Source organism: Numida meleagris, chromosome 1, assembly GCF_002078875.1.
Source record: "Numida meleagris isolate 19003 breed g44 Domestic line chromosome 1, NumMel1.0, whole genome shotgun sequence".
Taxonomy (NCBI): domain Eukaryota; kingdom Metazoa; phylum Chordata; class Aves; order Galliformes; family Numididae; genus Numida; species Numida meleagris.
In genome coordinates this window covers 120,236,865-120,256,106 of record NC_034409.1, presented here as the reverse complement: position 1 = coordinate 120,256,106, position 19,242 = coordinate 120,236,865, and the positions used below count along the sequence as shown (strand labels likewise).

Here is a 19,242-nt window from a genome sequence, read left to right as displayed (position 1 = left end):
CTTTAACATTAAACTTTGTATCTGAGCAAAACAAAGTCTTATTAAATTTTGAGAAGAAAAAACATTATATTTTGTAGAGGTGAAACAACTGTACAAACACTTATTTTCTCAGTTAATGTAAAGAGTATGGTCTGTTTCAGGGGCTCCATGTTACTCCCACTCTTGAGCTCAGCAAGTGGCCGACTTGTAGCTTTAGGTTACGGAACAGGCTTCATGTGTAGTTTATGTTCAGAAAGCAAGATAAAACTGTGCAAAAAGCATTTATGAAAGTAATTTCATGTTCTAGGAAAGTTTACATGCATTGAAGTCAAGTTTCATTTGGAGCGTCAGATGGGATACTATTTAATCCAGATGTACATTCCTAGCCTGCTGATTGTCATTTTGTCCTGGGTTTCTTTCTGGATCAACATGGATGCTGCTCCAGCAAGAGTCGCACTGGGTATCACTACAGTTTTGACAATGACCACTCAAAGTTCAGGATCAAGAGCTTCCCTTCCAAAAGTAAGGAAATTATTTTTTTAACTCTGGTTTGTTATTACCAGGAAAAATTATGGTACTTTTGATGTTTCTTAAAGATATATGTAAGAATGTGTCTAACAAGAATAACTGAGAAAGTGGTATCAATGTGATGCTAAACTGTTGCAATATCCTTGCACTTGGATTGGAGTTTTCTGTTGGTTTATGGGATTGCCAGAGGGCTCAAAGCTATGGATTTTTAACAATTTACTGCTAGCTTTGACACTTAAACATCAGCATTCAGAATACAAACTTTCAGAAGTATTTAGATACTTGACAGGATTTCTGAAACCACTTTCCTGAAAACTGAACATTTTATCTGTCTGGGGACTTTATAAACTCTGTCTAGTCTTTTCTGGACTGTTAGACTCCCAAATATCCTGACATGGCTAGATGTGACTCTCACTCAGGTGGATATATAAACATACATATGTATATCTAAAATACATATATATGTGACATATATACACCTAAAAGGTATCTCTGGAGAATCTTTTCAGAGAAGAAGTGCTGATGTCTTTCTCTGCTTCATGGTAGAATCAGTCCATGTTCTTATTCCAGTGGTGCCTGCAGTCCTTCATCCAATCTACACACAAAGTAACCTGTCACTGGAATTTTGTGGTCTTTTTAATCCAGAGCAGCTGCTGTAGATGAGAATACAGACTACAGACTGTATTATTTAATTAGACAACATGACAACACTTCAGCATGGGGACATCTCTAATGCTTCTGTTAATAGCATTCCCAGCAGAATTTATTTTTCATGCTCCAGTTTTGTACAGTTTTCTGGAAGAGAACTCAAAGATAGATCAGCTAACAATGGTCTGTGGAGTCATGAGATATGATTCCTGTAAAATCCTCTTTATAGATCCCCAGAATCACAAGGACTGGGATAATAAAACTGTGCTAACAGCAATGAAAGCACAAATGTTGAATGTTTGTATAGCATATGATCAATTCCAAAAGGCATGCTGTGTTTTGTTCTGCTTTACCCTCAGTATCATATTCAGTCTCATTCCAAATACTGTAATTTGTTGAAACTGAGCATATATAGAGCAACTTTAAAAACTGCACAGATTGTGTTACTCTTCTGTTGGTAATGAGAAAGTATCACTTAAAAATATGGTGACTACAACAGTTGGTTCAGCTTCACTTGTTCACTTGGAGCTATGTAAAAATTTCCACAAAAACTAAAAATATCTCATATATTAACACAGAATTTTAAATAGATAATTTCTTAACATTTGTTCAGTCAATATTACCAAATGAATGCTCTGAGAAGAAAGTCAACAAAGAGATAATCTCGGCAAGAACCATGCAGGCTCTGTAGATAGCAAGCTTGTAGTCGCTGAAGACTGTGTCTAGATGATATAGCATGATTCCATGCTGATGTATTCCAGCTTTCTTCCAAATTAACTGACTTGAGAATTAGAGGTAGTACAATCACTGTAGTGGAGCTTTCCACCCACATTTCCAATGGAGCAAACATACCCTGCCAAGAAGCTCTGCAATGAGAGCACGCCCATAAAGATAATTCTTTAGAAAGACTTCATCATATGCCTTTGATTCAGATGAAATATTTATCCTTTCTGAATTCTGCCTTGTTTGAGTTGAAAAGCATTTGCTGGATAACTTTCTGGGCTTCTGCTGAGTAGAAGTGTGAAAATCCAGAATATGTTGACTGTAGCAGTTTGATTATTGGAGAAGTTCTTCTCTAGCTTCAAGATTAAAAAGATTTATCTTATCTGTCAGAGGTGATGCTCTGGCCCTATCCCATCCTCTCCTAGTATCTTCTGCTGTTCCTTTGTCAGAAGACAGACACTAAAAACTTGCACCCCACCGGAGAGCCCAGCACATTTATTTCAGTGAGGCTGCACCTTGTTGCATTTCCACTGTGTGAATTCAAGTAAGTTGTGTCTGAAGAATTCTGGGACTGACATGAACCAATATGCTTCAAAACAGGCTTTCTGAGCATATGTAAGCAGTACATCCATGTTTGTACACAGGACCCTTTCAGCAGTATCTGATTCCTTACAAAAGGAAAAAGAAAGTTTTTCTTGCTATTGCTATTGCAAGAACAGAGAAATTTTAATACCCAATCTGTAGCTTAGTATAAAAATTGTATTTCTTTATAAAATCTGTCCAGCTGAAGTGCATTTAGAAATAAAAATATGAAAATAATTGCTTCAAATCAGTGTTGAATATGAAATCCCAAAACGGCTCTTTAAAAGCAATGTTTATCTACGTCCTGTCTACATATTGCAAAGACACAGGAAGTTAGGCTGTCAATAAAACATTCATTTTAAAATTGCTGCAAGCATGAATATCTAAGGGAATCAGACATGACAGGAGGGTTATTTTTGCAAGAGTACTGAAAAAGCAGATGCAACTGTGCTTTGTGAGAGCAGCCTAGATTTGAATACAAGAGTTGCGTTCTTCCCCATCCTTCCTTGTGTCCTATTTTTATTAACACACAATTAACACATATTTATAGAACTTAAATTTACCTTTAATTTACCTACTGGCTCATGCTCAGCGGGTAAATTAAGGGTATTCTTTCTTCTTTCTTCTTAACTATTTTGTTAGAACTTTACCAAAACTAACTAAATAAATAAAACAAAAGCAAAGCGTCAATATGGACTGATTTTAGGAGGAATAGTTCCTTTTCATTAAAAAAAAAACAAAAAACAAAAAAAAAAACAAAGAAGAATAGTGCTGAGAAGAATCATAGTTAGGTTTTTTTTGGTCAGTTTCCAAGTTACTATCTAAATGATGCAAGTGGTACATATTAGGAGTAATTACCTACATATTGTTCTCAGTCTCATCATGAGATGACACAATAAAGTTCTATTTGCTTGAAATCACTCCTTTCCATATTAAAAAACAATATTTATTTTGATACACAGCTTTTCATAATGGTAGGTCAGAGCAACACAGACTTTAGACTTTCAGATACTGAAAATTAAACATAAGTTCGAGACTGCTGAAAAAGAAAGAAACTAGAAGTAAACGAGAGAATGAAAATATGAGGGTGGCTCTGAAAGTAATGTTTTATTATGTTGACCCATGACATCAGAGGCAGATGGTGGTATGGCAGTAGAGGCTGAACTTTCCCAACAATATCCTGTTACATTCTGTTGCTTTGTGACAGATGGCAGCAGAGAGGCAGTCTTACAAAATAGCTTCTGACATGGAAGCAAAGGTGTGTCATTGTATTCTTGAAAAAATGGCACCCACTGACATTCATTGACCCTTGCTGAACGTTTCTGGAGACCAACCAGTAGATGTGAGCACAGTGAGGGGTGGGTGGTGCATTTCAGCAGTGGTGACAGCAACGGTGGGTCACCTCCACTGGTGCAGATTGTTACAAGCATGGCATGCTGGCTCTTGTTAATCACTGGTGAAAATGCATAGCTCATGGTGGTGACTATGCTGAAAAATAGTGTTCTGTATTTGATAATTTTCTCTGTCAAATAGTGTTACTTTACTCTTTTTAGCCATTGTACTTTCCATGGAAATAAATAGGAGGCATTACTATCAGACAAACTTACGTAACTCCAGCTGGTGTTTGTGTTTGCTACACTTAATAGAAACATCTAGATAGCTTATTTTAAATGAAATGTGATTATATTTCTCTGATAAATTTTCATAGTCCTTCTGTGGAGTTATCTTCACAGTATTTATAATTCTACCTACAAATACAGGGTCAAATTCTGATAAGAACAAAACACTAGTGGAGAAATCAATATGTTGTGGGTTTTTTTTTTCATTTATTTTTCTACAAAGTTGATTTCTTTCTTACAAAATACAGAAATAAATCATGCAAGAGTTTAGAGCCCTAACAAAGCTACTGATGTAGGAGGCAAAAGTTGCAGTGCGTGTTTCAGAAAACATAAATGTTCTTTTCTACTCTTTGTCATAAAGTGAGCAATATCAAGTTCTGCTTCCTTCATGGGGATGAAATATTGATCTTCTATACAAGGAAAAGCTGCAGAGAAGTATTCACCATGGTCTCAAACTCTTTTATAGCAACTAAGTTATTCTGTGTTTATTACAAAAAACTGGTGAGTGTTCACATGGTCATAGTTACCATCAGTGACCATGTTAAGGGGTGATAAGAACCTCATCTAGAAAGCTGGGGTTGAGTACCTTCCCTCCAATTGGTCAATCCAGTGCTCAGACAACCAGGAACACTGATCCAAAGCGACATGTTTCCTCCAATCATTTCCCCTTCCTCTAAATTCACATTTATAAGCCTTACCCACATCTGATAGTCTGTGTCTGGATTCCTCTGTTCACGCCATCATTTTCCACCTAGAAATTTGGCTAGATTAATGTCTGTGCAGTAAGTTTTGCTGATTGACCAGATGAGCAGAAGTCCTGGATGGTGGCGATCGTCTTTGCTGTGTATTCACAATGAGGCCCTTGAGAAACTCTGAACTTTGTATGCAAATCCTGGGATTGAGCCCTGAAGCTGCCTTGCTTACTGGACTTCATCTCTGCAAAGAAATCTGCCACGCATCCATGCAATATTCTGCACATGGTTGAATACCATGCTTTCTGGAACTATCTGACCCATTGCACAAACATGGCAGTTTTGTATTTTTCAAAGCATGACCTGAGGAACTACTGGGCGCCACAAAGGGCACAGAAATTATGCCCTTGCATTTTTTATAGTCCCAGCAGTGTATAAGCTCTCTGAGTAAAGGGGAGCATATTTGCACAATAAGCATAAAATTGTTGAGAAATATGAGAAAATCTCTCTCTTTTTTTTTTTTCAGAGGATTGGATAACTATTCACTTCCTATTCCATTTATTTTTAAACAGCTTCCCTTTCGTTGAGTCAACAGATTCAAGAGTTTTGAAGAATTTCATTAAAAAACATTGGAAAGAATAAGTTCTCTGCTATGATAGTAATTAGGTATTTTTCAAATTGCTTTCTTCTTAAAACACGCACATAAACCAAACTGTAGCAAGAACAGCCCAAGAAAGTGAATTACTATTTATGCCATAAAGCAAAACATTTGAGGATATTTTAAGTCACGTAAATGATAGCAGCTTTATTTTACACAGTTGTATAACATTCGTATTGTGTTACTTTAATACGTAGTACTTTATGAATTCATGTTCCTTCCCTAGGCAGCAATCTGTAGGAAAAAATCTCATTCAAAACTCACTGAAACCACTGGGAGACCTTCCATTCACTTCATTTTGCTTTGGATCACTGAGTGCATTATCAATTGTAATAAAAGCACTGTACTATAATAGGTGCAGAGACTTGCAAAACCAAAGGCAATGAAGTCCATCCCCTTTGGCAGTAAATTATTGCTTTATATGTCATTCACTATCCCCGGTATTTCTGGAGTCTTTGAAGTCTTTTCGAGATTCTTTGGCTTTGGGCAGACCAGTCTCAGAAAGCAACCTCTCCTTCACTGAAAGCCAAATGTTATCAAGTAAAGAAATTCCAAGACTACATAACTTCTTCTATTTTGAAGTAAAGTTAAAATAATGACTTATTAAGAAAAGAAAAAGGAAAACAAAACAAAACAAAAAGGAACAAATGAGAAATAACAATAAAGAAAAAGGAACAGATACTTTTCTTAAAAATTATATTATCCTGTATTCTTTTGCTGTCAGAGCAAGAGCGTCTATGGCAATAGCTTGCATATTCATGTAAAAAAACACGTGATGCATTTTGGTGCGGCAATATGTTAAGGAACAATAATAAACTGAATGGAAGGAGCTTTTAACAGGTCATTTTTTTCCTACTTTCAGGTTCTGAGGAGAAAATTCAGAAGTAATTTAATGATCATGAGATATGTTAATTGGTCCTTGGCTCATATAGGTGTCTGAGTGCTTGATTTACTGCTTAAACAATTAGGCCAACCCTTATTAGTTATTTACAAAATCCTGAGGGATGCCTGATGGTCCTAAAACAGTGCCAGGGTATTTAATATGCCTGCTTCATGTCACATATTTATTGGTTCTGATGGGGGAAACTGCAAACAAATTTCCACTTTTTAAAAATTTGTTCAGGGATCTTGAGTGGATTTAGAAAGAAGTTCTCAGAGAACATAGAATCATAGAATGGTTTGGGTTGGAAGGGACCTTTAGGATCATCTAGTTCCAACCCCTCTGTGATAGGCAAGGAGACTTCCCACTAGACCAGGTTGCTCAAAGTCTCTGGGCAACCTGTTCCAGTGCTTCACCACCCTCACAGTAAGGAATTTCTTCCTGATATCTAGTCTAACAACCTAATGGCTGTCAGTTTTCTTCCCTACAATAAAATGTGTCATGCTATCTAAATCTTTTGGAAGTCAGGCTGCATAGACAGGTAACCACGAGGACCTGCTCTTCAATCATGTGCCTACATGGAAATTTTTCTGCTCTTAGTTTGGCCATTTGCAATGTTCTTATACAACTTGCTGTTCCATCCCCATTATAGTCTTAATGTATAATGTATATTCTTCCTTCTTTTATCTACATTAAGAGAATAATGAAAGCTGCTTTAGCTATTCTTTTTTTCTTTTTCTTTTTTTTTCTGAGCTTGGCAAAACTGGATAAAACTAAATCTTGTATTCAGACAGTATTTTCAATATCCTTTGTTAGATTCCATACGGTATTTGAATTTGGATACAGAGATTTATTCTATACTATTTAACAAAGGAACTCAGATAGACTGAAGCTCTTTTTCAACAAAAAAAAGTTCCAGAGTAAAACAAGAGCCGTAAATTAGTATGTGTTTGCTTGCTGTGACTTATTGAAGGCATTTCTTCATTATAAACTACTGATAGTCCCTAAATACAGTTTTGTGTACAAAAAATCAATCCTGTATACTATAAATTCCTCACACCTCCTGGCTCAAAAGAAGTGTTTTCTGGTATTCTTCTACATTTTTTCATACGTAATTTTTCTTTCTTCTTTTCACTTATATTTTCATATCAATAGTTTTTTCTCAAGATATATGTTTGTCCTTGAGTGCAAGAGAGTGTGAACTGCAGGGGATGAGGTGACACAAGGAGGTAATAGAAGGTAATGTACCAGATGGAACATCAGTAGCACTGTGGCCATGCTAATATCAGCTTGATAATAAATCCTTGGGCCTGATGAAAATTCTCTGTTTCTTCCACCCACATCAGTTTGTAAAAGACACTTTCTCTTCCTTCAAAGGTTGCTCCTTTGAGATCTTGGTAGGTACTTACATGGCTGGCCTTTGTGGTTACAATTTCACTGGGAGCAGTACCTCAATTAAAGCTATAGGTGGATGAGTTTTGGCACAGATTTGTGTGCTGTGATCATGCATTCTTTATGGGAAGAAAATTTTTCTCCCATTCCACAACGACTTCCAGTTCTGTGAAACCGAAGACTGAGGACTGTTGCAAAGCTAAGAAGACAAAAAGAGCAGCACCTGTGCTTCTTGTGAGAGCAGGAAGAGAGCAGGAGGAAAAAGGGTCTAGATGTTACCCAGAGGACCTAGAAATGACCACGTAACTCTCTCTTGGCCACACAGAGAAGATGTACTGGTCAATCATAGGGTCTTAAATTGTTTATATATCATTTCTAGTGAAGTTCATACGGCCTTTGATTCTGTGCAAAGCCAGCTGAGGAGATACTGACTGGATAAATATTAATGCATTAAGTTCTATAACAGATTTTACTCTGTGAAGGTCAAAAATAAAAGATGGAGTAAAACAGTCACTTTTTTCTTTGTACTAATCTAAACTTTATAATTTACTCTCCTGTATAGTGAAGACAGTGGTATTTACTGCACTACAAAAACAGTAGTTGCCAACGTGCGTGACAGAAAACAATATGTGATGTGTTAGAATACCTCTGGGATATAGTTTGAGTACTCCTGGCACTTCCTGGGGAGGTTTTATAATGCAGTCATCTGGGAGGGCTGGCGTTGAGCAGAGACGGTTTCATGCATCAGAGAAGAGCTGGAGTTGCTACATGCATCACTTTGCCGGTTGTTTCATAACCTTGGTATGGAGCAGGGGCTCTCCAGCTTTGTTCCTGTACCCTCCAGGACCTTCTAACAGCTTTTAGCAGCTCTCTGAGGAGTGCAAGTGCTGCTCTTTCGCACAGATAAGCACTGCAAGCCTGCTCTGAGGCAGCGACATGCACTATGGTAGCTCATTCATTTCAGATCATCTCAATTCTTGACTCTATTAGATCATCTAGGAGTACTGCTTATGAAAATCTTCTGTTAGAATTCAAATTGAAATAGTGTTGTTGGGGCCCTCTGGACCCTGTGTACCTTCCAGTCTGAACATTACTGCAAATTACTTGCTTCTGTAAGGTGGCTGGGCCATTGACTTCTTAGTCTCCCAAAGTTTTCTTTGGATTGTAGTGTAACTGTAAGAGCTTGAATGAAAGGTCTTTCTTTCACGTGGGAAATGTTGCTATTTGGAAAAAAAAATATGTGGGTGTTTTTTTTATATATACACATATATTGATGCCTAGAAGTATTAACTCTCCCCCTCCTCAAAAAAAAAAAAAAATTAAACAGAGAGAAGAAGCTTTTGAAATGAAGCAATTTTAAAGTAGCCATTGGCAAGAAAAGAGTATAATTTATTTTTAAGGCGTAGAAATACAGTCATGCATGCTAGAATACATCATTATTCACAGATCCTTAGTACTAAAGTTAAAAACCTTGATGAAGTATCCTCCTCTTCTCCTTATTTCTTCTTACTAGAAGCCTAGAAGTGTTAATTGGAATGTCTTGTCTCAAAGAGAAGGGAGTGTGAGAGCAGAGCTTTGACCCACGGTAGCTTTATCCTGTGTTAGACATACTTGTTTGTGAGAAGTAGATAGTGTGTTGTTTTTCCCTATTCTACCAAAGGTTAAGGCTCTAGAGAAGTGAATCCAAACTCTTAATAAGGCTGGAGAGAAACCTTAGTGACTAAATTACAGCAGAAAATATAAGTTATGAAAAAGAGACAACATGTAATGAATGTTTGTCTATACAAGTTTTCATAGCAATGATAGCACAGGTTGTATTATAAATGATTATCAATAATAACACTATTTTAATGAGAACTTATCAGTATCTTTCATATGCAGGAGAAAATGTTTCTATTAAAAATGGTCTACTGAGACATTAAAAAATCATTTAAAGTATTTAACTGATATAAATGATTTCATTTTTTTATCTCTGTTCTGCAGAAGGACATAATCCTTTTTGTGTTTAATAGCAATCAAAACACTTCATGGACTTTTGTACTTAAATATGATGAACAGTGCTACTTCTAAAATGTATCTGTAGTCAAGAGGTACTGGTGCCTGTCCATTTATGGGGCATGATCAACTTAAAAACACCTCTTAATTTTCCATGTTGATGTTCACAGACAGCAATGAAAGTAACACATTCCTAATCTGCATTGATTGGGTGTTCATCAAAAAGTGGATGAAAAGCAGTTTAAGATTGGGAAGAAATAAAAGCAGTTAAGGAACTTAAGAAACCCAAATGTCAGGATTATCATAAAAACTCCTAGACTTGGACAGTTCATTCTGCTGCTTTCCCAAACAATCAGATTGTTTGCTTGCTTTTTAAAGAAGCTGTAATCATCTGACAGGATTTGTTTTATGAGATGTTGGATGTTTTGCAGTCTCCTGAACCTCCTAGCAGAATCAGAATCCACTCTGAATGAAAGCAAAATGCTGTCATTGAGAATGACTTGAACTGAAACATTCAGAAACTTAGATACTACTGCTGCAATTATTTCTTACCAGGGCTCCCCAAAGTCAAAGATGACAGGGTTATGCCTCAAAGAAAACAGCACAGAAAAAATTAGTTATGCATATATCTATTCCTGGATATGAAAACAAAGATAACCTTGCTTTTATGTTTCACAAAATAGCAGTGTGGTCTTTTTTACATCTTGTTTTCTTTGTCTGTCCATCTAGTGAGTGGGAAGAATAACGCATAATTATTCTCTTAACTGGTTAATTATTCTCTCTAAAGTTGGTATATTTGTCATTCATTAGTAATGGTGCAGTGTTGATTTTACAAGTGGGTAGCACTGTCTTTTTGATAAATAAGAAGTGATATTTTTTTACTTTTTACAATACCGCGATGCTCTGTTAGAAACTGAATAAATGTGACATTGTTCAAACTAGGAGTGTTATGTGCCAACTACCATGTTTAGAGGTGACCGCTTATCTCTTTCTACATTGGCTAGAACAGGAGACAGATGTTTTGCAACCAGTCAAAAACCGTTTGTGGACACACGATTCCAGGCAAGATTGTATCTTGGTGAAGGATTTAATGGTGAATTGTTTAAAGGTAAAGAGGTCTCATTGAGTGCTTTGTTGATTAGCTTCTTACATTTATGAGTAAAAGCCTTTCCCAAATGGAAAGACATATCCAATTGAAAGATTGGGGATTGCCTGAACGTAGGTAATGCACTTAATGGCAAGCCATTTGGCCAGTTTTATCCATGATTTCCACAATGATGCTTGACTTCTTCCAGATGTGCTTCCCTCCTAGTTAAGAAAAGACAGCCTGAAAAGAAGCTCCTGATCAGAGAGTGCAAACGTCCCTTACCCAGCTTCTTTGTCAGCCATCTGTGAAACAGGCTTTTAAAATATGTGCTTGCCAGTGCTGGCCATTGGCCTCAAGATTTTTTTTCTAATTCATAATCCTTTGAGAAGTCATTCTGAAAGACAACTGAAAGTCACCCTTAAGAGAGAATGAAAATGAACTTCAGTGATAACATCTTCAGCTAAAACCAAATTCAGCTACTTTCAGCTTCAAGAAAAAATATCTATCTTCCCAGTTCCTCTTTGTCTATGTCGTACACAATGTATTAGGTCTGTGCTCCAGCAGTGATATGCATTTTAGATGGGGTCAGGCATTTTCTCTGAGGAATTAACTTTTGTTAAAATAAAATTTCCTTTGTTGAAGCTATGCTAAAGATGCTTAAAAATAATGTTCTCATATATTTGAAAAATTTCCCAAATGATTGCTGTGACTTTCAATGACCACTGCTGAATTTTGTTTTGAAACTACCTTATTACTTGGAAATCGAAAGCTCGTCAATCTAAAAATATCAGGAAAGTTTGACGTGAGCATGGAAATGGTGAAAATGGTTCAGTTTATATCATTTAATAAAATAAAATTTGTGATTTGTGACTTTTTTTACATTTTCATTTTTAATCTTATTCAGAAGACATTTCTAGAACATTAAAAATCCCCAAGGAACGAAAGAACCATGTTCCATTCAGATCTATCATTTAGTGAGATTCTGGTAGTCACGGTTAGGTTAGGCACGGTTAGGTTAGGTAGGCACAATTCTGGTTAGGTAAGGTTAAATAAAATTAAGAGTTTGGAGGAAAACTGCTCTAATTAAAACCCTACTTCAGCCACAGGAGCAGGCTCAGGCACTGAAATGGTCTGAGCAGAAGAGAGCAATACCACTCTGCCTGCTAGTGAGCTTCAGCTATGCTTGCAGTAGCCAGTATGTGAAGCTACAAGTTACCAGTGGTTTCTATTTTGATATCATTACAGACTTCTAGAAATCACAGATGTTTTTTTCATTTGCAAGTTCAGAAGGTAAAAAGTGACAAAACGACCATTTACGATAACCATTTAGGCGTGTATGTGTTTTGAAATCTAATTGCTGTGTTCTATAGATGCTGTATATTTGGCTCAAGGATATTCTAAAGAAGGAATCCAGCCTTGTTTTGAAAATGATGTTTGGAAGTTTATTTCAGCTACACAAATACTTTTACTTTTTAAGATGAATATATTTAACGACTATGGATGCTCTGGCTTTACCTTCCAGAGAGTGTTCCTTGCTATGCATTTCTCTTTTGGACTACAAAGTCTTCTCAGACCCAATGTCTGTTCTTATTCAAGAAATCCAGTGATGAAATTGAGCAATCTTCTGATCTCTCCTTTTGTTTGGCAAATTAAACAGATTGGGTTTCTTATGTCTCTCACTTGTAAAACATTTTCTTCAGCTTTCAACCCTGTTTCCTCTTCATTGTGACAACATATACTATTAAATACAGCAACCATAACTACACTACTGTGGAAGCTCTTAATATAGCTTTCCTCCTCTTCCCTGTTCTGTTTATAGACTGAGCAGTCATATTCACCTTTTACTCACAGTTTCACATAACTGATGTTCTGTTGTCATTCCCCTTTTCAGAACCACTTTTGGAGCGAGGCACCACGACTCCTCATACAGGCATGTGCCCTGATACTGGGCTTGCTTCAAAAGCATTTGATTTGAATGTGCCCAGTAGTCCTAATTAATACTATTGCTGACATTGTTTGTAGTTTCTTCCATCTGATGGTTTTATTCATGTTTCCTGAATGTCTTATTTCTATTCATTGGTGCCCATTTTCCTTCAAGTTACCTGCCTTCTATGTATATATATATTTCTATATATATACATATAAGCTTTTTTTAATTGTAATGATTTTTCCTATTCCTTCTTTAATGCCATAAAGGATATTTATAAACCAAACTTATCTTGTTTGATAGTTGAGGTATTGCAACTATAAAAATTGTTAGCTTTTGCATGGTTGTAGCATACTTAGTGCTAGTAAAAAAGAAAACATTTGTCGTAGTCTGTGTTTGTTTCATGTAAAGTAGGCCAAGTTACCACTTTCTGGAAACCCAAATGATTCTATATGGTTAATACTCAGTGGGAGGACACTGACAGAGAGCTTGCAAAGAAATATAAGAGTGCAAATATAGACAAAAAAAAGAGGACTCTAAAAGCTTCCGTGACTGTGGAATAAGGATGTACGCTGAGAACTAAATTGAAATCCAAATGGAAATGTGAGATGAAATTGAGTGGTAATTTATGAGTACTATAAGAATACATGGTGGAAAATGGCCTGTCCATTTGAACAGTTAAATAGTGATAGAGTCTAGGGAAGCTCAGTGAAACATGATTGTTTAAGAGATTTAGAACCCCAACCAGGCAAACTGTTGATGGTTTAGGTGTAATGGGTGAAGTGAAATAAAAATTCATAAGAAGTCATATCTCTGTAGCACCAAAAATGAAGAATATGGATTAATATGGAACACATAAAAGATAATTTTATGAGTTTAATTAATTATGAGACCTCATAGTGCCAGTGGCAACATTAGCTTGGGAGGAGGCAACGTTCTTCATAAGCAAAGCCAGGAAGGCAATAATTTATGGCATCAGTTAAAGTAAACAACCTTAAAAATAGTAAATATAAAAAGATATTGATTTGATTTTGTATTTCAGAAACTGTAATGATATAAAGTGTTACTTTTCCCACCATGTAAGTTAAAAAAAGTACAGGAAAAAAAAATGCTTATCATATGGAGGCAGGAGAAACAGAGAGAAGGAAATAGATCACGAGACTCTAACAGTTATTGCTTAAAATCTACAAGTGATATATATACACTGAAATTATCCATATGTAGTTGTGTGCAAAGTATATGAATAAATAAGTATTTTCAGCTTTGGTTTATAATAGCAGATTGAGGAGAGAATAAAACAAACCATAATGGAAAGAAATTATGTCCTGGTTGCATTTGCATTTCTGAAATTTTCCAGAGGAAAACAGAACAATTTTTTTCACTTACAGTAGCCATGTCTACTTTATTATACATATCTGTATTCTACAACCAGTTTTAAGATCAGACCAAAATATTGGACTTGTACACCTCCAAAGTGAGATTCATCTGTCCAGACTCAGGTAGATGAAAGTTATTTTAGGCTGCCTTTCTAGTCAACAGAGAGAGAGACACTTCCATAGCGAGATTCTTCTGGCGCCCACACAGATACACAGGATAGGTCAGATGAACTGTTTATTTTAAATGCCTCTTTCTGCAAGTTGACAAGGGAAGCCAAGGTGACCAGCATGAAAGTCAGAAGTCTGAAGTTATTCGAGGGAAATCCCATCCCAGATACACAATGTAAAAAATTGTAAAATGTGCATCATCATACAAAAATATTTGACACATTAAGCTTTTAAAAAATTACTATTATTCTTTTTTCCCCTATAGAAGTGGCTGTATAAAAATATTTTTACCTATATCTACTATTTGAGTATGATTAAGGTCAAACCTGTTGCGTTTAGGAAAATGAATACATTGTTTCCTCATTCTTTTTCATGTGAAATGTGGACAAGGATTAGGGTGAATTAATTGTGGATGAGATGATAACAGAATTGTTATTTCCTTGCAGAGTGTTACATATCTGTTAATCTCTAAGACAAATAGGTTACAGGAGATGATTCTAAGGCCCTGCATAGAGCTAGTGGGGCTGACCACAGGGTATAATTCAGTCTGCAGTACCTTTTTTTGGGTCAAAGAAATGCAGAGTCACAAGGACACTATTTGACTCTTGAAGCTGTAAATTTGAAAAGAAAATTGAATAGATACAAAGTAAAAGTAAATGAAAGAGTAGACACGTAACTTCAGAGTGAATTAAAAAGTCAATTCTCAGCATAAATTTGTGCACAGTTTTGCGCTTCTAAGAGGAAATTCAAGGAAAGGGCTTATATTTGGCATTTCTTCAGTGCAGGTATTTCTACATAACAATGATTAAGCATGTCAAGAATGTATTGTCATCATCTAATCCTATCAAATTAATCTGTATATAAGTTGGTGTCATTGCATGCTAACTGGAGCTGATATTGATTTCTTATATCATTTGAGTGATATACCAGTGGCACTATTCCATTTATGCACAGATATGCCAGGCACAGGCAATATGTATAATGTTTCTTACCCTATGAGTATTCTGAGAGACATTTATTCATGTTCTGGATGTTCAAGCCTTTGTGGATTTCATTGTTATTTCATGTCTTTGAAGGAAAGAGAGGTAAATGCATGGCGCATGTCAGTCTCCAGCTCAGGAGGTATCTCCCTCTGTGCTGGAGACCAGTGCTTGAGTCTAGTCCATACTGCCAGAGCTACTTTCCCACTGGGATCACAATGTTCTTGCTGTTTTTATGTAAACGCATTTAGAGTTCAGTGCATGAACAAGGTTACAAGTGTGTTTCAGAATCTAATATATTTAATTGAGTCCTTTGCTTTAGTGCACCCAACAGGCTACTTAGAGAGATTCCAAATTCTTACAGTAAACAAAAAGCTGAGCCTTCCTGGATAAATTATTTTGTATTATCAGATTCATGAATCTCTCATGTGCATGATGCAAGCATACACTGTGCACCTGAGATCTGTTCCATGAAGTTGTATGGGAACTGCTGAGTCACCACTGACTGAACACCTGGAGGAAAGACGCAGACAGCCCTGGGAGCACAGGTGAAGCCAGGCTCCACCCCTCTTAGGCCACATTTAAGGGCTGACTACCACTAGGATTTTATTGGTGGATGCCCCATCCCTGGAGACACCTCGAGGTGAGATTGGATGGGGCTCCGAGAACCCTGATGTGGCTGTAGGTGTCCCTGTTCATTGTAGCAGAGTTGGACTAGATGGCCTTTAAGGGTCCCTTCCAACTCAAACCATTCTGTGATTCTATCGTTCTATGAGTGTTAGAATGGAATTTGGGGAAAGTGTCTTCCAAAATTCTTCCTTTAACTGTTATTTCCATTGCTGTTAACTTGTAATCTGTATATTGGTGGATTCACACAAGAACAAAGACTCACTGGAAAAAAAACCCATACAAATAAATCCATCCTTTTACTGTTTATGGCACTTGTAGAAAAGAACTTGAAATGAACATATTTATACAAATCCTTTCAAACAGTCACACATCCTTCACCCTCCTACTTCTCTTCCCACACATGTAGACACTCTTCATCTGGAGTTGCAAGGATGCTGTGAAAAACCTTCTTGCAGGGCTTCCTTCTGTGACCGGATGTGGAGGTGTGATTGCTCTGGAAAAGGCTTCTCTTCATGGGATATTCATGCCTCCTTGACAGGCTAGGCAGATAAGCAGAGTTCAAACACACAATAGGCAAGGTAAGGGAGGCAATTCCTTTAGTTCTTTCTTGGAGATGCACAGGAATACACCAAACATATACCTCTTGAGATCTTCACCTTCTAGTGTGTTTGTCTCAGTTAACTTGCTAAGCTTACCTGGCACTTTTGGCTCTTGGAAAAGCAGCAAGAAAGTGCTGACATGAACTACTCTTTACCCTCCAGCAGTGCACAGAGGTCCAAGTGATGCTCTGGACTCATCAATGTAGCCAAGTGCCTAAGCTCTCTGTTTAAGAATTAGTTATTGAGGGATTTTTAGGACTGCCTTAATTTTCACTTGAAAATACCAATTCATCAAATTCAGGAAAGTTTTCTAGGGTCAGGGTGACATTTTTATGATTACAGGGTAACTAGCAGACTGAAGCAAAAACTTGGGGAAATTGGGATCATTGGGTCTGACTTTAAGTGGGGGTAAACTAAACCAACTGAATATATATGAATCCAATAGATGAGCTGAATTACACCCCACAGATGTCTGACCCTCTTCACTTATTGCAGAAATAACAGGCCAAATGTGTAGCTGAAAAGATGCTGCTGTTATATGAAATTACCCCCTGTCATCATATGTATCTGTAGCTAGTACACTAACCACAGTTCTGCTAGCTATCTTAGTTCATGATCTTCTTCCTCTACAGTGCCTTACCAAACTGTAGACAGATCACCATTGTGTTTGAAAATAGCAGAAAAATAACAAAAAACAAATCAAACTCCAAATATTTTCAAGATAGAATTTTTAGTTTCATACTATCACACATATATGGATCACATTTAAGGAAATATGTTTTGAAAAGCAGCATCTCCCAGAAAAGTTATAGCGGACAAACAATCATGCATGAAGTACAGATAGATGCTGTGCAAAGGGGCTGATTCTGCCCATGAGTGTGCGAACTGTGAATGAGTATGGAAAGACTATTTTACCGTACATCTCTCCAGTTGGAATACTGGGATCATACAATCAGTGGTGTAGACACGTAGACCTAGCAATACAGGCAAGTGACCTCTAAATCATAGGAGAAAACTTTCACTGTGGACTTCCTATCTAATATGTTTAAGAATACATGTGTTTTGCAGTGATGACAAGCAAACAGATACGGGAAAGTTGTACTGGCAAATCAACAAGAAGTTTAAGTTTCTGAAAAGGTATCGTCGTTACTACATCAACATATTCTAAATTTCACAGTGATATCTGAAAATCAAATGCAAATGTTTCATGCTATTTAGGGGTTCACACACACTGTTACTGGCAGTGTAATAGAAAAAGACCTCTGTCTTTCCCTCTCTTCCCTCTCTCCTGATCTCTTGGCACTGTTTCTATCTCCTACTGTAGGCAGTCATTGGGAAGTAAGGCTCTCGGCTGATGTATATTTATTCCTGAGTCATGTAGAACACAACTTGATACTTGCTGAACACTTGCTGTACAACCCTTGTGTCTCAGCCTTCACCTACCCTGATCAATAACACAAGAGTACAGAGTCACACTTCGCTGTCAATCTGGAGAACAGCAGAGCCCTTCAGTAGCAGTGGGCAACACTGCTGAGCATGAACCATAGGCTGGGGACTCCTCAACCTCTGTCTGTTTCCAGGTTTTCTCAGTGCTGACAGAAGAAGTAGATTGCACCATCTAAATCCAAAGGAGGATGGTCGTTTCTGTGCTAAGTGTAAACAGTTAGGTACCTAAGTCTTTTTGCTTCTCTCTATGTCTGTTTGCTGAATAGTTTTGTTGTACCTCAGCTTGGTTTCTGAATATCTCCTGCTTGCAAGCCTGGCTTTGCTCAGGAAGTGGAAAGACATGCGAAGACAGGACGGATGACCCTTCAGCTTCAGGGCACCCTAGGAAATACAGAGTGAACCCTCTGCGTTCATGTGAAGATTTAACTGACAGCCAAAAAGTGAATGACACCTGCTGCTATCGTAACAAATCCCTGAAACTTAATGGGCTAACAGCCTGCTTCCCTTGCCCATTCTTCTTTCTGTAGCAAGACACAAAGTTTAGTAGAAATGTACTAGAAATGCAGCGTGGAATAATTTCAGTGAAGCCACTGCAAGATCAATGTATTCCTTAATGTTTTGTCCTACAATCGGTTTATGCCTCATTTCTGTTGTTGCCATTTCAGCCTTTTTAGGGAATGGAATGCAATTTACACAAGTATTAGTTACCACTGTTATTGTTAGGTTCTTATGGCCTTGCCCGGGTGTGCAGGAGTCCTGAACTTCACTAGGAAAATGCCTGATGGACTCCTGGAGCTGTTTTTGGTTATTCATCACAGAAGGTGTAACTTCAGAACTCCGTACAAATGAAACGTGGTCACATGACCATGCTGGCAGTGAACCAACAGCTCTCTGCTCCTCTCTGGACCAGCCTGCTGTTGCAAGATCATCATTAAACAGATCTGTTGTTTCTACTAACATGTTGTGATAGTTGGGCAAAAGTTACGAAGACACCTGTTCCTTGGATGATATACATCTGGTGGTACCCCCAGTTTGCTAAGTTATCTGCAGTCCTCCTTAGTGAAGTATGGGTTAATCCTGTCCTGTGACATGCAGCCGCCTGTAGTCTATGTTTGAGAAGTCCCCGATAGACAGCTCTCAGCACTGTCTGGGTCTGTGGATGAGTCTGAAGCACTCCCTACTCCCTCCTGTGTGCTAGGACTCAGTCCTGCCTGAAGGACACTAAGCTGTGATGAGGTCCCTTGCTCCCTTGGATTATGCATCCATTTCAGAGCCAGCCAAATGGGACTCAGATGGAGAAACTGGCTGGTAGATCCAATGTCAGGGTTTTCTG

The 19,242-nt window shown here is 37.4% G+C and overlaps 1 protein-coding gene across 40 annotated transcripts in view; it reads left to right on the top strand.

Annotated features, from left to right (window-relative positions):
- Nucleotides 1-19,242, top strand: part of GLRA2 (glycine receptor alpha 2) — a 198,459-nt gene that overhangs the window by 117,500 nt on the left and 61,717 nt on the right. For all 40 annotated transcript variants that reach the window (XM_021410252.1, XM_021410208.1, XM_021410189.1 and 37 more), the window contains one exon: nt 287-501. In XM_021410252.1, coding sequence (XP_021265927.1) covers nt 287-501 — 215 coding nt within the window. The remainder of the gene's footprint in view (nt 1-286; nt 502-19,242) is intronic.